Raw genomic sequence first — 23,966 nt, 5'->3', positions numbered from 1 at the left:
ACTGCGTGGCCTGCAGCCCCGGCATCTGCTGTGAGAGCCACAGGCAATCTGGCAGACGGGGCCACCAGGCAGAGCAGGACGTCCATGCCATCGTTTACCCTGGCCGGGCGTCAGGGCAGCTAGTGGCCCTCCTGAGACTGAATTAGTCCAGGGCAGCCTGTCTTGGGGAAATTTCTGTAGTGACCAGAGGGTCCTGACCCATTGCGTGCAGCAGCTCCAAATCCTCTGTGGACACTTGAAGCACCCACGTGACTGAGACATAAGTTGTCATTTTATTTGTTCAATTTTACGTGGCTCCCACAGCAGTCAGCCCACATGGCGCCTTGTGCAGGCCCCTAGCTGGGCAGGGGTCCCTCACACCTGGCCAGGCCAGCCACAGGCTCACGGTTTGTTGAGGGCCGGAGTGTGGGCCCTGTGCACCCTTCCTGGCGTGCAGGATGGCCACGGAGCGTGCTTCTGCAGCCCTGTGCCACTTCACCCACACAGCCATGCAGTGGGAGGGTCCCGGGCCACAGCCCATGTCCTGGCTGACCATGTGGGCAGTAGCCGCCCTGGGCTCAGCTCTGCTGCAAGGACAGGAAGAACTGGGACCCTGCTCCAGCCCAGGAGCTCCCGGGGGGTGGGGGGCATGGCAGCCTGGCATCCGCGGGGACACAGCACTCGGCATCTGTCTGGAGCCCCAGCGCGCAGGAGGGAGGGCTGGCAACTTCGCACGCTGCTGCAAGCCAGCATCCCATTGCCTTCCAGGTGGTGAAAGTTGGAATAGTGGAACCGTCCTCAGCCACATCAGGTAACCCTGCTCCCTGCCCCGGGGTTCCCTCCACTGTGGGAGGCCCGGCAGCTCCTTCCCTGCCCCCACAGCTGCTCTGGGGGCAGGGGCAGAGGGGAGCTCAGCACTGCCCAACTCCTTCCCAAAGGTGACTCAGATGACGCGGCCCCCTCGGGCTCCAGCGTGCTCTCGTCCACCCCACCGTCCACGTCTCCCGCAGCCAAGGAGGCCTCACCCACCCCGCCTTCCTCCCCGTCGGTGAGCGGGGGCCTGTCCTCCCCCAGGTAAACGTGGCCACGCGAGGCAGGCGCCCCACCCCATCCTGACTCGAGCACACCCCTGATGCAGCAGGGCCTCGGGTTAGAGAGCATTGAGAACCATTCGTGGCCGTGGCCACGGCCGCACCTCTGGGATGCCAGCAAGCTGAGGGTCCGGCCGGCGGAGGTGCTCAGAGCAGCCATGGGGAAGACAGGGGCTTGCTGGGGCCAGGTGCCCCATCAGTGGGGTGGCACAGGTGCTGGCTGGCTTGGGAGACTAGGGACAGAAGCCACACAGAGTACGTGAACGGAGGACTCCACACGCAGACAGGGCCTGGGAGACTACGACGTAGGTAGAAGCTGTGGGAGCTGGGAGGTGGTCGGCAGCCCCTCCCAGCCACCCTCGGGTCTTTGGTGAGCAGAACTCCCCCATAGCGCCACGGTCCACAGGGTCCTAGGGCTGCTTCCGACTCCCATGGGGTCCACACCTCAGACGAGGCTGGTTGACCTCGGCCCTCCAGACTCAAAGGGTTAGCTCGAGAGAGCAGGCAGGTGGCAGGACCACGTGCTCCTGGGTGAGCTCAGCATCGCGACCGTGCCCACCCACAAGCGCAGACTGGGCTGTCCCCGGGGGCCAGGGACAGACTGCAGTAGGCTCCAGGGCTGGGGCTCCCCTCCGCAGGTTAGCCACTGCAGGCAGCCCCCGGGCAGTGGGCAGCGCAGATGCCAGCCGGCACCTCCTCCCGCCTGTGCCGCCACCGGGCGAGGACAGAGGAGTGAGGCCCCCTCTGCTTTTGCAGCCAGGGCGTCGGCGCCGAGCTGATGGGGCTGCAGGTGGATTACTGGACGGCAGCCCCGCCTGCAGACAGGAAGAGAGAGGTGGAGAAGAAGGACCTGCCCGCCACCAAAAACACGCTCAAGTGCACCTTCCGGTCTCTCCAGGTCAGCAGGCTGCCCAGCAGTGGCGAGGCCGCAGCCACGCCCACCATGTCCATGACCGTGGTCACCAAGGAGAAGAACAAGAAGGGTGAGGTGGGGGGTGGGCTGACCGTTGGGGGAACTGGAAGGGTGGCTGTGCAGGCCCCGAGGTCGCCACGGGTCTGGGAGCCACTTTGCACCACGGCCACAAGCAGAGGCCACCTGGGCAGGCGGGAGGGCTGGCAGCTGTGGCCACAGTGGACTATGGGTGGCTCAGGACAGCAGGGCTCCAAGGGCTGTGGCTGAGCCCTGCAGCCCTTTCCCTCCTAGTGATGTTTCTGCCCAAGAAAACCAAGGACAAGGACGTGGAGTCCAAGAGCCAGTGTATCGAGGGTATCAGCCGCCTGATCTGCACAGCCAAGCACCAGCAGAACATGCTGAGGGGTGAGCGGCCACGGGCCCAGGACTGGGGGCGGGGGGCACTTGTCCAGGTGTCCTTCCTGCAGCGGGGAGCCTGCAGGAAGGCGTGTCCTCGACCCGGGTCCTGATGGAAGTGAGCCAGAGGAAGCCAGAGCGCTGCTTTAACTTCACCTCTGGAAACACCTGTCTTGCTATGAAATGCGTATCCCGTGGTTCGAACCCATTTGGATAAAGCATTTGTACGCATCGGACAGCTTTTTAAATTCTGAGAAATAATTTCTCAATCCTTTCTGTTAAGATTGATTTATGTATCTCAGACCTTACTCTGAGTTAATTCAGAATATGGAACCCAAAATGGTTTTCTCCCCATGAGTTGGAGTCTAATGACCACTGTGGTCAAGAACCGCCCTGCCTTCTAGGACCGTTGGTCCTGTGGTTTAAGTGGAGTGTGTTTGAACCCAGTTTGCAGACCCTCTGCTGGGGCAGAAGGGCTGTGGATTAGCAGGTCCCCGAAATCAGGGAGAAGCTGGCCACCACAGGTGGCTGGGAGCCAGGGAAGGGTGGGCAGTGGGAGGACTGACCAGAAGGTGTCTCATGGGCACCTGGGGTCCCCAGGGGTGCTGGGGCTCGGTGGGCAGGAGGGTCAGGTGGTCTTGTCCTCACAGTCCTCATCGACGGTGTGGAGTGGAACGACGTCAAGTTCTTCCAGCTGGCGGCCCAGTGGTCTTCCCACGTGAAGCACTTCCCCATCTGCATCTTCGGACACTCCAAGTCCACCTGCTAGCCCTGCCCCGAAGCCCTGGACGGCGAGCGCCGGGAGGGCCCAGCTGCTTTTCTGTTAACATTTCAGTTTACTACAGAGACCCTTAAAAACACAAAGAGAAACAGTCTTAAGTATGAATGTGCTCTCAACCTGGACACTCATGGGGAGGCTCCCCCACCCCGGAGCCCGTTCCCGGCTCTGCGCATGACCCAGGTGTGCCGTCGGGGTGGGAGGTCAGGCGGACAGCACTGAGCTTTGAGAATCACAGAAGGTGTGTTAGCCTCAGGACCTCCCGAGCCCCCCAGCAAGAAGGGTCCTCACCTTTGCGTCCTGTTCTTCCCGAAAGCCAGGACTCTGCTTCCTCAGGGAGCTGGGGTCAGGCGGGAGGCCGCACAGACCCGCGGGCTGCCCGTGTACCCAGACACACAGCTGGGTGGCCGGTGGTTGAAGGCCAGCCTCCTGTGGGAGCGCCCTGAGCAGAACGTGGAGGCGGGGCAGCCCGGGCCCAGCCGCCCAGCCGCCGACAGACGCCCAGCGCGCCCAGTGTGGTTCCCAATAAACTCCAGCCTCGCGGGGCAGCGGCGGTTTTACAGGAGCAGATATTTTTAATGCTTTTTAATACATGTTACAATGTAGCTGCCAAACAGACATTGCTCTTCGACGTCCCAGCGGCCCTGGGGCAGAGCCAGCCAGCGCTATCCCGCGTCCCAGCCCCCCAGCACCCGCCTCACTCTCCCTGCCCCAGACTTAGCAAGCACAGTGGCTCCCACAGCTGGCCCCAGCCTGCTCGGCCTCCTCCTCCCACCTGCTGGCTGGGGGGGTGTCTGGGCCCATGCAGCACTTATGTGGCCAGTGAAAGCTCAGGCAGGACAGCTTGACCTCAGGGGTCAGGCACCACTGGACCTGTAGGTGCACCTGGGGGTACCCTGAAGAGGCACAGAGCCCTGGTCTCTCTGGGCCAAGCTCCCTAGACCAAGGTTTCGGGTTTGGGTCCCACCCTGGGTGGTAGCACTGCCCCCTGCCTTCCCATGCAGCAGAAAAGGGACATCCTGACCTGCAGTAAGAGTCCAGACCGGTCCCACTGCTCCCCCCGCAACCCTGCAGCCCACTCTGCACAGGAAGAACCCACCAGTTCCCATCCTTTGGCAGCTGTGGCCCTGGGACCCTGGTAGCCCACCCAGGAGACCACACAGGCTATGCTCAGAACACCATGTCAAATGCAGGGCAGGTTGCAGGCCACTCCCGCTCTTCCAGAGGACAGGCCTCAGCAACAGTCTGTGGCACCGCCAGGTCAGCCCCCAGGGGAGCAATGGCCCGCTTTTCTTACCTGTGGCCTACCTGTTTACTTCCTCCCCCAAGGCAGTACAGGGTCTGAGCGTCATGGCCAACAGCTCTGGGCTAGTTAGGGAACAGGAAGACATGGGCCTGACCTTGTGTGTGGCCCTGCCTCAGGGTGCCTGTGGGCAGAGGACCTTCCCCATGAGGGCCCAGACTCTTCCCCTGACAAATCCTGGGACCAGGGGCCCTAAGCTGAGCCCTGGCTTGGAAGGACGGAGTCAGGGTGCAGGTCACCGAGCCCCAGCACCTCCGGTGGCCTGTGTGGCGTCCGCCAGCACCTACCCTCAGAAGCAGGCCCTGGGACCTTGAGCCTCCCTGCCCTGGTTCCCACCGCTGGGCCTCAGGGCCTTGGTCACTGGTCCTCAAGGGTCCTTTCCAAAAGTCACACACAGCAGGAAGGAGGTCCAGGTAGGCTCCTGACTTCACTTTCCAGCTGCAGAACTCACTATAGAGAAAGGGGCCAAAGTGGGGGCGGTCATGTCCTCTCTAGCTGTGGGCCGTCCCTCTCCTCGGACCATTCCCCACCCAAGTCCACTTCCATAGCTGTGTCCTCACATGCGCAAGGGGAGGCCACACAGCACCTATGCCCCTGGGCCTACAGAGCCCGGCTACAGTCTCCTGTTCCTAAGTGCCATGGGGCCCACCCGCCACACCGTCCCCAGGCCCAGGAGGTCATGCACACAGCCCCGGCCACCGTGACTCCCTCAGAGACCTGGGCTGCGCTCACCTGTGTGCCTCGGTTTCCCCAATGGCTAAACAGGGATGATCACATCTCCCCTGCCTACCTCATGGAGCTGTCCCGAGGATCCATGGAAAAGCACTTTGTTCCTCCGAGGAAGATGCAGAAGCCAAAGCCATCCGTGACCGAGCGGTGCAGCTGTCAGCACGGGGGCGGGGGGGGGCTCAAAGGGCAAGCCACCCATCACCACTGGGCAAGGCCCAGGCCAGGTAGGGGCCCACTGCTTCCTGGCTCCTGCCACGTCCATCCCCTGGGTCACTGTCTCCTCAGGGCATGCGGCCAGGGTCGGTCATGTCTGCAGCTCAGAGGAGGGGCCAAGGACAGCCTTGCTGCACTGTCCTCGCCCCCAGATGGGAAGACCGGACTACTCTCCCGGGTCTGGACCCTTTGTCCTGGAGCACATGCTTCATTAGGAGACGGGGCCACGCGCTTCTGTGGGCCAGCTGCCTGGGCGCCTCTGCCTGCCCCTTGCCCCCTTCCAGACCTGGCCTCCGTGGGCAGAGGTGGGAGAGCGCGTCTTGGCAGGAGCCTGCGCGAGCCCGAGGGCTGGGCTTGGCGGCCACCGCGGGGGGCGGGGGGCGAGGGCTGGACCTGTAGGCTGCGGGAGGTGGGGGGCGCCCTGCTGTCTCCGCAGACCCCGTCCAGCTCATCGTGCATTGTTTAGCTTCTAGGATGTCCTTGTGGCTAGGCTTGTTTTTCTTTTTAAATGGAAAACAGGATTAATGTAAATAGCCTCTTTGGGGAACACGTTCTAATCCGTCACGAAAGTGACCACGTGGACTGTTTTAAGGTGCTGATGCAACACTAATAAACCTGGGGGCACCCCGGCCCTCCGCCCCCCCGCTATGATTCCTCCTGGGCGTCGGCCGGCAGAGCCCCTCACCCACGACGCCCCAGCACGCACTCCGCGGGCCCACGCTTCGCGTCCCCGGGGAGCAGCGGGGGTGCTGCGGGGGAGGACGTGGGGACACTGACCGGGGGAGCGGGGCGCCTTGGGGCGACGCCGGGGAGGGGCGTGGGGGGGGAATGGGGGCACTGCCCGGGGGCGGAGACGTCGGGGGAGACGCCGGGGGGGGGGCGTGGGGCGAAAATGGGGGGCATTGTCCGGGGGAGCGGGGGGGGGACGTGGGGGGAGACGCCGGCGGGGGGCGTGGGGGCGAAAATGGGGGGCACTGCCCGGGGGAGCGGGGGAGGACGGGAGAGACGCCGGGAGGGCGTAGGGGGGAAAACGGGGGGCACCGCCCGGAGGAGCGGGGGTATGTGGGGGCGCAGCCTGCGGAGCTGGGAGCACCGCCGGAGGACGACGGGCAAGGAAGGTACAGAGCTTGTAGGCCGAACGGCTGGAGGCCGGGGGCACGACCGCTGGGCTTGGGAGAGCTCCGGCCGAGTAGCCCCGATATCCGAACTACGCCTCGCAGACCCTCCAGAGGCGGAGACGGGAAGCACCTGCGAGGGGCTGCACTCCCCACTGGCCTGTGACGAAGGCCCAGCCGCGGACCCCTGGGCCACAGCGCAGGCGCGGCGCAGGCCGGAAGCGGAAATGGCGGGGCGGGGACATCCGCAGCGGAACTTCCCCCGGGCTCGGTTCCGCCCCCTCCGCGCTCCCGGAATCGCTGTGGGCCACACCCGTATTTTTTACCTTCCGCCCCCCCCCCCCCCGTGGAGGACCCGCCCCTCCGCCTCGGAACCCCCCGGCATTCCCCACCCGAGGGTCCCGGTGTACCCGACGTTTCCCCCGCCTCTGCACCCGCGGCGTACCCCAGCTCTGCGCCTTTGAACTCCTTGCGTACCTCACCGCGTCGGCTTGGGGTGCCCCCTCCCCGCGCCCCCGGCCTGCCCCACCACGTACTCGTAGCGTCCCGCACCCTTCCCCGCACCCTCCGTACCCAGCCGCTCCTCTAGCCGCAAGTACCCCGCTCCTCCGGCAGGGACTACCGCCTCCCTAATGGTTCCCTCCTCCCCACCTTCCACCATGTGCCCCCCTGACCCCCGCCCTGAGCCCCCCTCAGCCCACTCGTTGGCCGCAGAGCCCCTGGAGGGGAGAGGGGCAGCGTCGTCTGGCTTGCCGCCCCCCTTGGGGTGTGGTCCGCGCGGCGTCGAGGTGAGGTCACAGCGGGCAGGAGGAGGGAGGCAGGGAGAGCCCTGGAGCCCTTCGTTCTGTGCCTGCGCTGGGTCTTCTGTGCGGATCCGGCTGAGGGCACATGCCCCCCGGGGTGGAGCCAAGGTGGGAAGCCCGGGCCCCTGGAGAGCGGGCGGCGGGGTGCTGTAGGTACTCCTGCCGGGGTGACCATGGCGAGAAAAAGGGCGGGAGCAGCAGCTGGGGACCCCCTGGCACTGCTGCCCGGTAGCTAGAAGGTGAGCCTAGCAGAGCTTGACACTGCCTCCATCTGCTTGGGGGGCCCAGGGAGCGGTGGTGAGCTTTCCCAGAGCCCGGGAGGTGCAGACAAGCAGCCTGTGGGGCTGGAGATGGACAGTCCGGAGCACTTGTCTAATGCCCCCATGGGGAAGAAGTCAGAACTGCCGCTGCCCCAAGAGCACAGGCAGCCCACTCCCCATCTGAGCCCGACCGTGGCCTGGGGCCAGCCCAGTGCCCAGAGCGAAGGGCAGCAGCCGCAGACTCAGGACTGGGTAAGCTGGACCCCGGGAACTGGCTTTGCAGGTGGGGGCGTCTGGATGGGCTGCAGAAGGGGCATCTCGGCCTCGGGGAGGGCTGAACGTTGTCTGGTGGGAGGCTCACAGAGTATCAGCTCTCTTCCCGGGGCCCTGGGTGGGTGCCAGGGTGGCCCCTTCTGCCTCCCGTTCTGGGCCCTGTCCGTTTCTGCTGGGCACTTCAGAGGCCAGTACCTGCACCCTGGGCGGGGAGGGCAGCACCGCAAGGAGGGAGCCCAGTGATGGGGGGGCAGACAGCAGGACTGTTCCCAAAGTGGTGACAGAACATTCCCAGGGGCTGTGCTTGTGACGGCCCCGAGATGGAGGCACCTCTCCGCCCCCCTCCCTCACGCCAGATGGGTAAGCAGCTGCCAGGTTCCCACGGAGCCATGAGCGGGGGACAGCCCCGGGGGGTGCTTCAGGAGCAGAGAAGCCAGACGCCCAGAGTTCTGCGTGGATCCCTGCGTGCAAGGGTCAGAGCCAGGCCGGACGCATGCCAGGTGTGATAGGGCGGGCACACGCGGTGCTGGTATTGGGCCAGCATGAGTGGGAGTCTGTCAGCCTGTGCGCTTAGACACGTGTGCGTGTGTGCTTGCCATGGTCAGAGGTTCACATAAGAAGGTGGCGGGAAAAGGGAAGGCAGGCTCCCTAGCTGCCCCCTGTGGCCACCGTGTGCTCTTCCAGCCGAGGCCCCCGCCCGAGTACCTGTGACGGCTGTGTGAGGGCACTGTGAGGGTCCTGGGGGGCCAAAGCTGCAGACCCCTCGACTTGCTGGACTAGCACGTAAACATGCAAGCGTGTCACCTGGCAGGAGGAAGGGCATGACTCGGGGCACCCCTTCCTGAACGGGTGGCAGGGACCACCATTCTGGCAGCTCTTGGCCAGAGGCCACCCCCCCCCCCAGCCCCCAAGCTTGAGGTTCTCAGAGGTGGGTGGGGGCCAGTGGTGCAGCAGGGGAGCGGGAAACAAGGGCCCGGTGGGAGGTGGCCAGGGGGAGGGATTTGGGTGGAGGCCAGATGAGGGTGCAGACTCATCTCTGCAGACTCAGGTGTCTGCTTTGGGGGCAGGGAGCTCCTCTCCCTCCTGCTACTTCCCTCCTCTGCTCCCAGCCCTTCAGGAATGGCAGCTGTTCACTGCAGCTTTAAAGGATTCCCTGGGCTATCCTCTGTCTCACTGTCCTGCGTGGTGTCCTTCCTGTGTGCTCCTTGGTGTAGATTGCTGTTCCCGTAGACCGGCTTGCAGCTGGCCTCTTGTCAGGCATCGCCTGCAGCCTGGCTGACATAAGTTAAGTCCACCATTCCTTCCGTCCCTGTGTCATCCCATCCCAGTCCCCACAAGAGCTGTGTTCATTTGCAATGTTCACCATGGCCCCCCATTGCCCCACACAGTGAGGCCATGTGCTCCTAAAGGGGCAGTGAGCTCAGGCTGAGGCCAAGGTCTAGGGGCCTAAGGGGACCTTTTCTGACGGAGGGTCTGCCAACATCCAGCCCCTCACTGAGGGCTGGACAAGCTTACTGAAATGACCTCAGAGAGTTCCGAAGAAGACAAGACCCCACAGACAGCACAGGAGGGCTGGCCAATAGGAGTCGCATTCCGGTGGGCCATCGCAGACTGGCCAGAGCAGCAGGGTCCGCTCCCAGCTGTGTGGTGGGGGGCAGCAGAAACAGCTTGCTGCCCTAGCCACTGAGCCCCAGTCCACCCTCATTGCTAATCCAGTCTTGGTGTCCTGTCCATACCACCTGACAGCTAAGGGCACCAGACATTTGCAGAAACCCTCTATAAGGAAGGAGAGTAAAGCTAGAGACAACCACAGCAGTGCCGAGCAGAGCAGAATGGGGCTGCAGGCGAGTCACGTGTGCCATCTTGGAAGAACTGGCCCACCGAGCCAAGACAGAGGGATATGAACACGGGACGGCAGCACCACGGGGGACGTGACTGTGCTGTTCAGCGTGGGAGACTGGACCAGAACCGGTCCACAGCGGAGGGTTCCGGAAGAGAGTCCACACAGCGGTGTGCAATGCAGTGCCCTGCATGGTTAGGGACAGACTCCAGAAGAAAAGTGAAAAAGGCCAATCTGAAAATGGGAGTGAACTTGATGGGAAATAGGCAACCCTACTAGAGGGAAACTTTAAAACACCCTGAAGCCTTAGACTTGACAGCAGGGAGAGACACCCCATTCTCGGAGGGGAAGACTCCCGGCGCCAAGGGTCCTCCTAAGGCACCTCACAGTTCAGTGTCATCAACAATACAGATGCTAAGTACTGGGGGCACCTGGTCAGAAGAGCATTTGACGCCTGATCTTGGGGTCATGGGTTCCAGCCCCCTGTTGGGTGTAGAGATCATTTAAAAAAAAAAAAAAAAGGTAAATGTGTTTTTTTCAGTATGCCAAACTGGTAAAATAGAAAAAATAATCCAAAATAGGTTCAGTCCTAGCAAATGTGAATTCATATCACAAAGCAAGAGTCCTGGCCTGTGATGCATGAATATCAGGACTGGAAAGAAAGTCTGGAAACGGACCCAAATGTTCACAGACACTTAGTGCGGGACGAAGATGGCATCTCAGATCAGTGGGGCAGAGGGGCTTCCAGTAAGTCATGGGGGCCACAGTGTAGCTATGTACAAGACCGACAGTTGTCCCCGTGCCTCTCACTGAGCACCAAGCTGAGCCCCAGCGGCGTAGGGCCAGCCTTTCCAACCTAGCACCTGGGGGGCTCGGTGGGTGAAGCCTCTGCCTTCGGCTCGGGTTGTGATCCCGGGTCCTGGGATCGAGTCCCACGTCGGGCTCCCTGCTCCACGGAGAGCCTGCTTCTCCCTCTCTCTCTCCACCCCTCTCGTGCTCGTGCGCTCTGTCCAATAAATAGTAAATCTTTAATAAAGAGAAGTACCAGCGAGGATGTGGGGAGAGTGGAACCCTGTGCAGCGCCGCGGGGAGTGGGGAGTGGTGCGGTCACGGGGAGGAACAGCATGGAGTCCCTCCAAAGAGTAGTGCAAAATTACCGTATGGCCCAGGACTTCACTGGCGCACATCCGACAGAACTGAAGTTCGGGACTCGAGCCAGTTGGTGTACGTCCGCGTCCACGGCAGCATTGTGCACAAGAGCCAAAACGTGGCAGCCACCCAGGGGTCCACCGAAGCCGAATGTGAGGTGTACGCACGGTGGGACATTATTTAGCCTTAAAAAAGGAAGCTCGTTCTGACAAATGTCACAATGTGGGTGAACCTTCAGGGCATTGTGCTGAATTGTCGGCCAGTCACAGACCACAAACACTGTATGACCCACCTATACGAGGTCCCTAGAGTGGTCAGACTCAAAGTACAGCGGGGGCACCAGGGGCTGGGGCGTTAGCGTGTAGGGAGCACAGTTTCCGTTTGGGAAGACAAGAACGTTCTGGAGCCGGGCGGTGGTGGCGGGTGCACAACACTGTGAATGTGCTTTAATGACACTGAGCTCGCACAGCTTACGATGGTAAGAGTTATGTGTAATTTTGGGCATGTGAGAAAACATAAAAGGAGAAGAGAAAAGAAGGGGAAAATGTCATGTGGGGACATGCAGCTCCCTATGGGGGACAGGGCAGAGCTGCTGCCGGCCCCACAAGGCACTGCTGGCAAGTGCTGTGTGGTCCTGGGGAGTCCAGTGGGGACGCGGCAGCACCGAGACTTCCGGACACAGCAGGCCAGCGTGGAAGCAAAGCTCCACGCACTGAGGGAAACTGGAGAGCCACGCCTGCCAAACAGAAGTTCCAAAGGACAGGAGGGACAGTGAGCGAGGCTGCCCCACCAGCCAACCCTGCGGGGCTTGGGCCAGTCTGAACTGGACACCCGGGGCAAGTGAGGCCAGCAGGTTGTCCTGAGAACAGAGGTGAGCAGGCGCCTCCCTGCCCTGACACCCAGCACCGGACAAGGGCACCAGGAGCGAGCCCGGAGGGACGGGGCCCCGGGGGGCAGAGACCCACACGTGGGTCATGCAGCACGCGCACCTGCAGCGAACAGGCAGTCGTGGGAACTGAGGGCCTGGCACCTGGAGGGCAGCTTCGCTGGCAGGCAAGAGGGTGAAAGGTGTTTGGTGTCAGGGCGATGAGTGAAGTCCTCTGACCCGGGTGTGAGAAGGCGGCGGACACAGGTGCGGTCAGGCGTGCGGGGAGCCAGCGCCCCCTGGTGATGGCAGCCCGCGTGGTGGCGTGTGCAGACGGAGCGCTGACCCAGGGTGAACCCGCCGGTTGAAGCCACTTGGGAACATAGAAATCCATTTAATAAAATTCTCTGCATTAACAAAGGAGGAAGACCACACGATTATCTCAATAGATACGGAGAAATAGTGTTAATAAATTCCAGTATCTTTCCTTAAACATAAAAACCTATTGATTATTTTTTAACTGAAGCATAATTAAGACAGTGAGAACCTAGGGCTCTGAGTAAGGTAGGAAGAGATGGGCGTTCCTGTGACCTGATAAAGGGAGCTCCCGAGAGCCTCGACTGGGCTTCCCCGGACTGTTTCTCACAGGTACAGGGGGTCGCCATGACGACGAGCCCATCAGACACCAAGGCTGTGCCCAAGTCAGGAAAATGAAATGAGCTATAAATACCTGAAAAGAAAACATGAGATGGGCACTATTTGCAGCTAATCTATTGTCTGTTGAGAAAAAGCCATGTGAGCCAGTGAAGAAAGAAGACCACTAGGAAAAGAGGACGGCTGGAGATGGTCTCCATTTAAAACTTCAGAGTTTCTCAGGGTCCTGGGGGGCTCAGTCAGTGAAGCATCTGCCTTCAGCTCAGGTCACAGTCTCAGGGTCCTGGGATCGAGTCCCGCATCGGGCTCCCTGCTCAGCGGGGAGTCCGCTGCTCCCTCTGCCTCTCCCCCTGCTTGTGCTCGCTCTCAAAAAAGATTTTATTTATTTATTTGACAGAGTGAGAGCGCACAAGCAGGGGGAGAGGCAGAGGGACAGGGAGCAGCAGACTCCCCGCTGAGCAGGGAGCCCGATGCGGGACTCGATCCCAGGACCCTGAGACTGACCTGAGCTGAAGGCAGACGCTTCACTGACTGAGCCCCCCAGGCGCCCCAGAAAAAAAAGATCTTTAAAATATATAAAACTTAATAGTTCCTCAATACACTGAAAATAACCAAGCAGGAATGTAGTGGGGAAAAAAGGATCCATTCCCTTTACCTTTTTTTTTTTTTTGGTCGTTTTTGGATCCATTCCCTTCGACAACAGAAGCTGCAAAGTCCTCAAGACCGAGTTTGCTCTCGTGAAGACAGTATTTCCGAGCAGCACAGACGACACCTCACGGGAATCCACGCCGGCTTCCTTGACGGGAAGACTCGACGCCGTCAACCTACCAGATTTCCCCACAGTACCTTATTCAACGCAATACCAATTTTTTTATAAAAAACAAACTTTTCACGAATGTTGAAGATTTTATCCTAAATATACATACGTCTCTGTCCATGTATTAATTATCCGTTGCACCCAACAAATGTCCCTGAGGCTTAGCAGCTTAAAACAATAATAAATACGTTTGTTTCTGTAGGGCAGGGATTTGGGAGCTGCTTCGCTGGGTGGCTTTGGTCTGTCAGGTTACAGTCGGATGTTACAGCTACAGTCATCGGAACATTGAATAACGCTGCAAAATCCAGTTCCACGGTGGCTCACTCACGTGGCTGGCAGGTCGGTGCCACGGGCAGGAGGGCTTGCTCCCCCCCGAGAGCCACGTCAGAGGCTGCCTGACACGGGCAGTCGACCACAGCCACAGGCCCGGCAAGCCCAAAGCAGGAGCTGTGAAAGGACTGTCACCAGAGCCATCATGGTGGAACCGCAGCCCCAGAGGCAGAGAGGAGCTCTCAAAAGCCATCGAGGAGGAAGGACAGTCTTGAAAGCGGCGACAGAGAGATCTCGATACGGTTGAGGACGTGACCGTGAACCTGGAATTTCATGCCCCGCAGAAATAATCTTTTAAGAAGAGGGAAAAATAAATAAAACAATGCACAAAAACAAGACAAAAATTTGCCCCAGCAGGACCTCCCCCTGGTGTGGAGAACAGAGCTCACATAGCCGGCAGCTGATCTCAGACAGAAGGTGGCACGTTCTGCGTGGGGGCACACAGGAACTAACCTGGACGGGCACCACGACACCCCACGTGGGCCACACACCAGGACTCAGGGTAGACGAGCACACGCACCCACGATGGCGCGAGCGTCGGGACGTGGTCTGTCACTGGAGCGAAGTTTTCAAAACTGCCTCAGGCCCTAAGAAGGCAAGCGGCGCGTTGGCTGACTTAGACTTTGCTGAGCGTGCGCGTACGCAGTGATTACACCAAGAGACCGAGACCTCCCCCCGTTCTGGCGAGCTTTGGTGCCAAACTCTGCCTTGGGTCTGGAGTTAGAGCGAGTGGGTGCCCCTCCACGGGGCAGCAGGGTGGCCCAGGACACGTCGTCGTGGCGGAAAGAAGCAGGCGGCACCACGTGTGTGCAGCGTGGCTTCCTCTATTCAGAGCTCAAAAGCGTGCGTGTGTTACTGCGCAGTAAACACAGTATCGAAAGAATAGGGATCGGAAAAGAAACATGCAAGGATCCTGAAAGATAAGAGCGGGCCGCACTTGTCTGCTCAAAGCTGCAGCAGCTGAAACTGTGCGGCATCGGGACAGACAGACACGGGCAAGTGAGCCACGGTCCAGCGCAGCGAGTCCAGAGACGGGCCCGGTGTAAGTCTGGGGACTTCACGGGCGCTTTGCGTGGCATTGTGGAGCAGAGGGGGACACACTTCCCCACGGATGCCTCCTGTTTAGATCAAACACAGCGCAGACGGGCCAGGAGAGCGTGCGGGGCAGCGTCAGAATCTCGGAGGGGCGTCCCGACCCGGGGCCCACGCTAAATCCACAATGGGAAATGCTGACAAATCCGCCTGCGGATTTTAAAGGTTGGAACAAAGACAGGAAAATCTTACCGACGGTCGGAAGATAAGGCTTGTCCTACGTATAACATTCTAACGCTTACCCACCAGAATGTCCGCAGAGACGCTCCCCAGCAGCGAGAAGGCAGGTTTCGAGTAAGAGAGCGTCTGAGGCCTGTGGACTCGATTCACGAGAAACGCAAAATGGACGCTGGGCGGGAGCAGACCGGCTGCCACGGGCGAGGGCGCCTGGGCCGGGCCGCCAGTCCCTCTGTTGTGTTGGCGTTCGGAGAGCCAGTGGACGGTCACTGTCCACGGTTGTCACTGTTTTTTTCTTTTCATTTTAACTTACTCATTAGCCTTTCCTCCTTCTGCCTCTAACTTTTACTGAAGTGGTTTTGTTATTCTTTTCCTCGCTGCTTGGCTTGCTGGCCTCACCTGCTCTGGGGCTTTTTCCTAATTTTCCAGCATTTCAAGTTCTGTCTTCACAGGACGGCTGCAGGGAGCCGGCTTGCAGCCTGGATTTCCCCTCTCACTCGTGTGGACATGGGGTCCTTTGGACGTACACCCCAATATGCTTCTGCTGTTAATTTCTAATTGCACTGCCCTGCGGTCGCCCGAAGTGACCCGGGAGTCCTGTGTTGGCTCACATGTTTGGTTGGCGGTCTGAGGCGTGGCCGATCTGGGTGGGCTCCACGCGCTTGGTGAGACCCTGGGTCTCTGCGGGTCAAAGCAGTGTGCATGTGTTCTGTCAGAGCGCCCGGCCCAATCACTTCAGTCTTTATTTTGTAAATGTTGGGCTCCCTTTAACACACGTGTGCATGTAGGTTAGAACGACAGCCCTGCCCCAGCTCTTGGGGTCCCAGGTGGCACAGCAAGGCGCCCACCGCTTCCTGCTCTTGTGGCTGCTCCCACCGCCAGCTGTGATTCCAGGATTTGGGGGCCTGTCCTCACCGTGCGCTCTTCCTGGGGACTCTGGTCACGGCCAGAGCTGCTGTGTGTCTGCGGCCGAAGCCCCACGCTGCACTTACGGCTCCGTCCTCCTCAGAGCCCCGGGCACGGGCACCACTGCCCGTGGCTGCTCCAGGGTCCCACAGGCCACACCTGGGGGAGCCCAGAGCCCAGCTCTATTCCCAGGGGAGCCTCTCCTCGGCAGGACCCCAGTGTCTGGGCCCCCAGTCTCCCCACTTCCCGGTTTACTCCCCTTTTTCGGTGGAGTGGCGCATACGCACCTTCCTTGGGAGGGCCCGGCAGATGGGAGTTCTCGATTGTAAAGCTGTTCCCATGTCTTTACTCTGCCTCCACATTGCATGGTGCCTTCGTGGGTGGAAACTCTCTGTGAAAATCATGTTCGTTCTGGACGTGTAAGGTATTATGCTGTGGCCTCTAAGCCTTGCTGTTGCTGCGTGATGCCCTCGGCGGTGTGTGCCTCAGGCCCTTTGCACGTGCGGGGCGTGCCAGCCTCTGCCGCTTTCTGAAATTCCCACACTACCCCTTGTGCGGGCCTGCTTCCTTTCACGGTCTGGAGCCTTGATCCCTTCATCTCAGGAGGGGCGTGTGCGCAGTCCTTTTCTCGGCTCTCTCTCCTTCTGGAAATTCAATTAGCTGGATGTCGGCCTCCATGGTTGATTTTCCAGTTTTCTCAGGACTTGTTACCTGTTCACTGCGTCTTCATGTCTGCTGTCTGGCCAGTCCTTGCATTATCAGTCAGCATTTGCTCTGAGATCACTCCGTAACGACTTCCTTGAACCACAGCCGCGTGCTTGCGCTCTGCATCCTCCGCGTGCCTCCCGGTCCCAGGGGTCTTCCCGGGGACGCCGCACCCACGCCGATGGCGCAGACCCGAGAGGCGGGCTTGGGGCCCACCGGCACCGCTGGAGCCACGCTCTGGTAACCCAGGTCTGCGGAGCGGGAGGGAGGGATCCCACACCACCCGCCTCGCCTGCTGTGGCGCTTTCCCTGCGGACGCCACATTTCCACGTTTAAAGAGCTCCGGCTCGTCTGAGCACTCCTCTCCCACACCACCCGTTTTCTGTTTCATGGACTCCCGTGTCTAGGAGAACAACAGGTACCGGGCGGGGGACTCTTTCCTGTCCCCCGAGTGTCTCTGCTCCCTGGCAGAGGCCGCATCTGCTCTTGGTCAGTGCCGAAAAGCGGGGCGCGGGGCTGGCTGGAGGCTTGCTAGCGGTCGGGCGCTCGGGGTGTGCTGGGGCACGTTTCTGGGGCTCTGCCCTGGGCGCCCCACCCTTGGGTCTGTCAGGCTGCCCGTTTTCCCCAGAAAGGAACCCTCGTCTCCTGGGAGGAGAGGGAGAAGAGCCGGCCCCACGGATCTTGGTGCACAGTGGCAGAGTGGGAAGAGGGGCTGGGGACTTCACGATTTTTTTTTGCAGGAGTTGGGGGGAGGGATGCTTAAACCACAGAAACGTATTGTCTCCAAGTCTGGAGATTGGAAGTTCAAAGCCTGAGTGTCAGCAGCGTTGTCTCTGTTCTCAGGCCCTCCTCCTTGGCTCGTAGCTGGCCCTCTGCTCTGTGTCCCCTCACATCTTCCTTCTGTGTGTGCCTCTCAGTGCTAACGTGCACTTTGGGGGTTTTGTTTCTGGTCTTGCTAATTATGTGTAAGTGTAGGGCTCAGCAGTATTGAGTACATTCACGTTGTTGGAAACAGATCTCCAGGACCTTTTTGTTTGCGGACCTGATGCTGTCCCCATTCAACGCCCCCGTCTACCTCCAGTCCCTGTGAACCTGGCTCCTCTAGGGACCTCCTATGAGTGAAATCACACAGGGTTTATCCTTTGGTGACCTGCCTATGTCACTCAGCATAGTGTCCTCAAGCTTCCCCCATGTCCTTTCCTTTTTAAGGCTGAATAATATTCCACCGTGTGGATTTACCGCTCCAGGCAATGTACTCACCCATCAGGGGACGTTTGGGTTTTCCCACCTTTTGTCTGTTGTGGGTCATGCGGCCATGACGTGCGCGTGCAATGTCTCTTCGAGACCTGCTTTCTGTTCCTTTGGGTAGATACCCAGAAGTGGGACTGCTGGCTCATATGCGAGTCCTACTTTTAATTTTTTGAGGAATGGGGACTTTACTCTGCACTTGTCTTAGTCCTCCATTTTTAGCGTGCCCCCACCATGGGATTCCAGACAATGACTGGCTGTCTCACTGTGCAGGAGGGAGCAGGGGCCCCCCAAGGCTGGGCAGAGTCTGGGGGGGTCTGAGGGTCTTTCACAGACAGCCCACCTGGGAAGTTTCATGGGGGGGGTCCTGCAGGGGTGCTACCTGCTTCTGACCTTTCCCAGTTACTGACCTCTTCCCACCCTCCTCCACTGGCCCCTTGCCACCTCTTTGTGTGTCCTCACGGTTCCTGCGGGTTTTTTTTTTTTACTTTAGAGGGGCTGGAGGGGGAGTGCCCCTCCCCAGGTCCCGCCTCTCCTGAGGTTCTCACAGGCCGGCTGGGAGGATCCCTACCTCCTGCCCCCTCCTGGCCCCAGTGGGAAGGGCCATGGCCGACGCTGCGAGGACCTCCCCGTCCAGGGGCCGACCCTCGCTCAGAAAAGCCGGCCGTGCTGGGGCCGGGGCGTCCAGGCGCAGAGCTGCTCCGGAAAGCCACCACCGGCGCAGGGCGGGAGGCTGAAGCGCCCCGGCCACTGGAGGCCGAGCTGGATCCTGGGGAGGAGCGAGCAGAACGCTCTTCGTGCGGCGTGCCGAGGGTCGGCGGGCGCGGGAGCCGCGGCGCGCAGGTGTGGCCCGCGCCCACCGCCTCCCTGTTCCCGCAGGTGCGCGAGCCGCCCGAGAGCAGGCGCCCGAGCCGCCACTGGAGCGTCAGCATCGACGAGCGCCGGCGGCTGGCCACGCAGGGCGGCTGGGAGGAGCCGGGCACCGGCGGGCCTCCCCCCCACGGCAGGGTGCGCGGCGGGCGGCGGGGAGAGGCCGGGCACCGCTGTCCCCCACTGCCCGGTGTGCGGGGGGCACGCGGGGCGGACGGTGGGCGCGGGCCACACGCAGCCCCTTCCCGGCCCTGCCCCCTGACCCCGCGGTTGCCCTCAGGACATCGCGCAGCTCGTGGCCCAGCTGGTGTCCGAGGACGTGGACAAGGACGTGCTCCTCCCCCACCCTCCGAGGTCCTCTGAGTCCGCCAACGCCTTCCACGCCTTCCTGGCCCGGAGCGCGCCTTTCTGGCAGACTGTGACTTCGGAGGCACAGGTCTCGAGGTCACCACCGTCCTAAGAGCCGGCTCAGCCCAGTGTCTGTCTTCCAGCGCCTTTCCTGGGGGTCCTGGGGTAGGCGGCGGCTGAGTCGTCGTCACACCCCACCCGGGGCTCATGAGCCCAGGGAGAGAACACAGGCCCAGGAGGAGGCCCCTTCCTGAGAACACACAGCCCTGAGGCCTGGGAGGCCACCTCGGGGAGGGGTGCCATGCCCCAGCCCAGCCTCCAGGAAGCCACCTGGAGGGGCCTGGGGGACAGGGCAGAGTGGGGCCTTCCAGGAGAGCCCTCTGCTGCCTAGAGAGGCCGCCTGCACCTTCCTGGGGCCAAGCAGCTGCCAAGGACCTGGGGGGGGGGGGGGCCATGGTGGCTCACAGGCCCCACCTACAGAGCCTGGTTCAGGACCAACTCCTTTGCTGGTCCTCCAGGAGGGTGGGGATTTTGATGTCATGAACTGCTGGGTACTGCGGGCACCAGGTCTCATGTTGGGCCCTGCTTGCAGGAGGCCCAAAGCGGCACACATAATAACCCTGGGGGAGCAGAACACAGAGGGAGGCTTCCTGGAGGAGGTGGTGCGTCCCCCAGCTCTGCACAGTGGTTGGTGAACAGGCTAAGAAAGCAGTGTGGGCAGAGCGGATGGGGAAGCTGCGATGAGCTGGCCCTGGGCCCACCGAGGTGTCTGCTTGGGGAGGTTGAGGGGTGGGAGGAAGGGTTCTGAGCTGGGGGTGACGAGGCGGAGCCGCGTTTGGGGAGATGAAGCTGGAGGGGAACTGGGAGTGGGAGGAGGGAAGTAAGGGCATGCTGGCAGGCTCCCAGCCCTCAGGGGCCATGGGAGGATAGCAGCAGGGGGTGGGTGCCATCCCTGGGACTTGGCCACTGAGTCTCAGGGGCTGACGGGCTTCTGTGTGGGAGTAGCTGGGTGGAGGGGACTTGGGGCAAGATGAGGTGATCAACCCCCGGTCTGGGGTGAGGGCAGGAGCCAGGCCTGCGCAGCAGCTGGGCACCTGCATGCACCAGCCTCCCTGGGTCCGGGAGCCTGCTGCTGCCCCACAGGCCGGGGGGCGTGTCCTGAGGGGCGGGGTGAGGGGTAGGCAGCGCCCGGGGGCATGATGACGCCCTCCCCCTTAGGGACCTCTGATGATGAAGGCCAGGGGTGGGTGTCCAGGGCCGGGCTCCCTGCTGGGCAGGAAGGTCCCCACCCCCACTAGTACTCACAGTGCAGAGGGGGAGCTAAGGGTAGAGGTGACGAGGGCCTTGGAGTTCTTTGTCACGGAGCGGGTTTCAAGTCTGCGTGTTGTCTCTAGAGATCTGGAGGTTCACTGGGCTGACCTACCAGTGCTGGTCTCGCTCAGGGCCAGTCATGAGGCTGCAGTCAGATGATGCCCGATGGCCAGCCCTCTGCCTCCCACGTGGTCTTGGCGCCTCTCCCCGGCTGGGAGCCGGCCACCCAGGGCCCAGCACCCAGCACTCCCGCCACAGGGCAGAGGAGAGGGGCCTGTGAAGGGCTGGGGCCCCCAGCACCCTCCTCTGCCTCCTCCGTGGTTACCATGGTTACGAAGGCCCCAGGACCAGCCCAGCGGCCTCGTCCCGTCCTGTAGAGCGCAGTGCCCCAGCCAGGTGTCCCTCACCACCTGGGGAGTGTTGGTTTCTACTACTGCCCCAGACTTGACGCCCTCCGATTCCCTGACCGGAGGCTCTGCAGAAATCCAAGATGGGCCTCGGCAGCCTAGGATCAGGCTGTGGGCAGGGCTGCCTTGGCTTCTGGGGGCTCATGCGGAGAACGTGCTCCCGGCCTTTTCCAGCTTTTGGAGGTGCCCGCATGCCTCAGCGCATGGCCCCTTCCTCCAGCTTCCAAGCCAGCAGCGCAGCTTCCATCTGCCCCGTGCCACGTCCTCTCTGGGCTTCTGCCTCTTCCGTCGGCCCCGGGGTGCTGCGGGCTGCTACTCTGTCGTCACGGCCGCACGGTCCCGGGCTCCCGTGGGCACATTCGCAGGCTTGGGGTGAAGACGTGGACATCTTTTTAGGGGGCACTGTGCCTTCCACAGGAGCTCCTGGCATCGAGCGGGCAGAAGTTGGGGGTGCTGCTTTCCATCCCCCAGAACACAGGGCTGCCCCCAACAACCAAGGATGATTGGGCCCCAAATAGGAACAGTACCACCGCTGAGAGTCCCTGGGAGAGAAGAGGGTCCACCCAGCAGACAGAGTGGGCGTCAGTAGGACGAGCAGAGAGGGACAGTCTTGGGCCAGCATCAGTCTGGCGAGGACATCACCTGGGCCACCCCCAGCCACGGACACGACAGTGCCTCCACCCTATGTCCATTCTTTGTTGTATTTTGATTTAAGATCTTATTTATTTTGAGAACGCAAGTGGGTGGAGGGGCAGAGGGGGAGAGAATCCCAAGCAGAGTCCCCGCTGAGCGTAGAGCCCAACCCCACAACCCTGAGATCACGACCTGAGCCAAAATCAAGAGTGAGACGCTTCACCGACTGTGCCCCCCCGGGCACCCCCCCATGTCCATTCTTCACTGTCCACTCCCTTCCTTTCAGCCAGGTGGGTCTCTCCTCAAGCTCCAGGAGGAATAACACACCTCCCCAGGACTGACAGAGACCTCCCCAGGTGGGGGGCCCTTTGGGGACATTCCTGGGTGGGGGGCGTTGGGGTGCTCTGGAGGCAGGGCGGACAGTGTCCCACAGCAGGCTTGCCCGGGCTGGCCGCATGGTGTCCCTTGCGCCCTAGCACCTGTCTATGCCCATGAGGGAGGCCAGCTTGGAGCAGGGAGCAGAGGCTGCTGTAGACACCCCAAGTAGGAAGGGAGGTGTGTTCCGGGGGTGTCGTTTGCGTCCTCCCGAGGGCCAGCCCACGACCACGACCCAGCACTGCCCCTGCTGAAAAAAATGACTCCGTGGGCTTTGTAAGAATACGCTTGCTATTCAACAATCCAACAATAAAGTTTTAGAAATCTCGCCCACAAGTTCAACGAGATGAGGCTGCGGACATTCGGTGAAGGTTATCCAGGTATTTCTAGAGACCCAGGCAGTGAGGAGAGAGCCTGCGGAAACGCAGAATAAGTACAGAGCTCCTCCCTGCAAATTTTTAAAATTTTAGTTTTAAAGGAAAACATGATTGCTGAATTAGACGAATGCGTCTTCACCCCAAGTTTAAAAGCTTCTAAGATTATTTTTAGAAATTGCAAAAATCAAGAGACGGTGTCACGTGGCTCTGGCAGCACGCTCCCCTCAGACAGTGCTGGCTGACGTCCGGCTTCAAATGCTGGGGAGCTGGCGCTTGGCTCCCCGCCCCCATCCGCGGAGACCGTCATTCCCGCTCGGGGCTGGCACCGGTCTCAGGCCTCCACCCACCGGTCCCCCCCTCCAGGCGCTGTGCCGTGCGGGCCGGGGTGAGCTCCCCACCCCCATGTGGCCACTCTTTGTTTTCGTAGATCCTTACTGGCCGCAGGGAAGGTCAGCCCTTACGTGGTAGGAGAGCTTCGTTTCTGGGGTTCTTGGAGGCTTACAGGTGTTTTCCTGCGGCCCTCAGACCCCCCCAAGGAGCAGCGGGCACGTCCTTTCTCAGCTGATGCGCACTTTCCCTCCCGGCCTGGTCTTCGAGCGCTGACTGCTGCCGCGGAATGAGGACCCAGCTGGGGTTCTGTCTGGCACGTGACCTGCTCTTTCTGAAAGCCAGTTCTAGTGACCCTTGAAGTCCAGCGACTCAGGCAACACGGGCCTCAGCGCGGATGCCGCTCTGTCCGGATTTCCGGACCCGGCGTGCGGGCCCCCTCACTCCATCTCCGAACGCTCTCTCTAGCGCTTGGCCTCTGGAGCCACGTGCTTCCCTGTGTCTCCTTGCTCGCCTCTTCTCACCCCTCACCACGCAGCCGCCGAGGGAGCCCCCGCAGAACGGTCACTCAGAGCCCTCCAGTGTGGCCCACGGGGCGCTGCCCCTGCACAGGACCGTGGGCCCCCCGAGGGGCTTCCTCCTCCACCGCGGGCCCCTCCTTCACCAACGCCCTGATCTCTCTCAACAACATGACCATTTCGTCCCCTTACCCTCGTCCTTTTGTGACATCATCGTATACTGTGTACGGCCCCTGCCCTCCTCCCGCCAGCCAGCATCCTCCCCCAGGGCAGAGACCTTGTCCCCCCCCCCCAATCTAAACAGTGTGGCATGAAGTAGGTGCTTAACAAGTCATCACCGAATGAAGAAGTTACTGTTTTAATCGCTCAGTCTCGCCCCCAAGTTGTGTCCAGCCTTTCCCGCATTAGTAATCCCGCGTCCTGCCCCTGCTGTCCCTCACTTATTCTCGCGATGGCGTGATTCTGAGGAACGGCGTCTCCTCGGCTCCTAACTCTCGCTCTGTCCTGCTGTTGCGCCATCCAGCCCTGGAACTGCTGATGCCTGACGGCAGGTGCTGACCCGTTCCCACCGCCTCTGGCCTGCCTGCCGCTCCCCGCGCCATCTCTGCGAGGGGTTTCCTTGCCCCCGCCCTCCCTCCTCCTGTCTCTGTTGTTGGATGCGTGGACGTGGCCACCAGGCCTCCCTCCTCCTGCTCTGCCGTGAGGAGCCATCTCCTGAATGGGTCTCTGCGCTGCTAATAAACGTATGGATTCATAAGTCTCTCTTGCAACTCACCTGAGACCTGCTGACCGCCTCGGAGCAGGGCAGGGCGCTGCGTGCAATGTCCCCTTTCTTCTTGTTCGTCTGGAAAGGGGAGCAAGCAGGTCCCAGCCAGACCAGCCAGGCTCTGCGGGGTCCCAGGCCGTAGTAATCGTTACTCTGCTTTGTGAGGGGCGTATCCCTATCCTTCATGGGGCAGCTTGGGACCTGGATTTCTTCCCTGAGACCCTGGACCCCAGCGGCCTTGCTGCCCATGCCATGCCTGCCTGCCCACTCCCCAGCCATGCTTGTCCTCTGTCCCCATCGCAGGGAGGAAGTCAGCCCCCACCTTTCGGTCGGCTTCCCTCCCAGACTGGGGCAGTGCAACACGTCCCAGGATGAAGCCCACCCTGTTTCCGGGATGG

General features: G+C 61.2%; 2 protein-coding genes and 2 long non-coding RNA genes across 13 annotated transcripts in view; 2 read left to right on the top strand and 2 right to left on the bottom strand.

Moving 5' to 3' along the window:
- PACS2 (phosphofurin acidic cluster sorting protein 2) overlaps positions 1 to 3,722 on the top strand; it is a 54,492-nt gene extending 50,770 nt beyond the window's left edge. For 6 of the 9 annotated variants that reach the window (XM_044389936.3, XM_048219963.2, XM_048219962.2 and 3 more), the window contains 5 exons: positions 748 to 790; positions 918 to 1,053; positions 1,827 to 2,053; positions 2,275 to 2,388; positions 3,030 to 3,722. In XM_044389936.3, coding sequence (XP_044245871.2) covers positions 748 to 790; positions 918 to 1,053; positions 1,827 to 2,053; positions 2,275 to 2,388; positions 3,030 to 3,148 — 639 coding nt within the window. In that variant the 3' untranslated portion in view covers positions 3,149 to 3,722. Of the gene's footprint in view, positions 1 to 747; positions 791 to 917; positions 1,054 to 1,826; positions 2,054 to 2,274; positions 2,389 to 3,029 lie in introns of those variants that run through there. The other 3 variants (XM_044389935.3, XM_044389938.3, XM_048219964.2) reach the window with 2 other exon arrangements.
- Positions 254 to 11,498, bottom strand: LOC123001940 (uncharacterized). 2 transcript variants are annotated; one of them, XR_008961384.1, is made up of 4 exons: positions 6,651 to 11,498; positions 5,251 to 5,902; positions 4,748 to 4,910; positions 254 to 4,525 (listed from the first exon to the last, which is right to left on the bottom strand). It is a non-coding gene; the product is annotated as an uncharacterized LOC123001940 (long non-coding RNA). The 2 variants fall into 2 exon arrangements; XR_006411263.3 differs by having other exon boundaries at positions 5,251 to 11,498.
- TEX22 (testis expressed 22) lies at positions 6,788 to 19,290 on the top strand. The gene is made up of 4 exons (XM_057318509.1): positions 6,788 to 7,305; positions 7,609 to 7,832; positions 18,516 to 18,644; positions 18,787 to 19,290. Exons 2-4 carry the CDS (start codon positions 7,671 to 7,673, stop codon positions 18,964 to 18,966), a joined length of 471 nt encoding a protein of 156 aa, XP_057174492.1. The 5' UTR covers positions 6,788 to 7,305; positions 7,609 to 7,670; the 3' UTR covers positions 18,967 to 19,290.
- On the bottom strand, positions 12,959 to 23,052 carry LOC113267177 (uncharacterized). Its single transcript, XR_003320608.4, has 3 exons — positions 20,160 to 23,052; positions 13,962 to 14,095; positions 12,959 to 13,799 (listed from the first exon to the last, which is right to left on the bottom strand). It is a non-coding gene; the product is annotated as an uncharacterized LOC113267177 (long non-coding RNA).
- Between the last annotated feature and the right edge of the window lie 914 nt (positions 23,053 to 23,966).

The sequence above is a fragment of the Ursus arctos genome, unplaced genomic scaffold (assembly GCF_023065955.2).
Source record: "Ursus arctos isolate Adak ecotype North America unplaced genomic scaffold, UrsArc2.0 scaffold_25, whole genome shotgun sequence".
In the NCBI taxonomy this organism is placed as follows: Eukaryota; Metazoa; Chordata; class Mammalia; order Carnivora; family Ursidae; genus Ursus; species Ursus arctos.
Note: the sequence above shows the minus strand (reverse complement) of the source record. Positions and strands in the feature narration are given on the sequence as shown.

Excerpts from the sequence above, each read along its gene's own strand:
- TEX22 (XM_057318509.1), top strand. The coding sequence starts at position 7,671 with ATGGACAGTCCGGAGCACTTGTCTAATGCCCCCATGGGGAAGAAGTCA. Across the intron at positions 7,833-18,515 it reads AGCCGCAGACTCAGGACTGG|GTGCGCGAGCCGCCCGAGAG; the intron begins GTAAGCTGGACC and ends CTGTTCCCGCAG. Across the intron at positions 18,645-18,786 it reads GGCCTCCCCCCCACGGCAGG|GACATCGCGCAGCTCGTGGC; the intron begins GTGCGCGGCGGG and ends GGTTGCCCTCAG.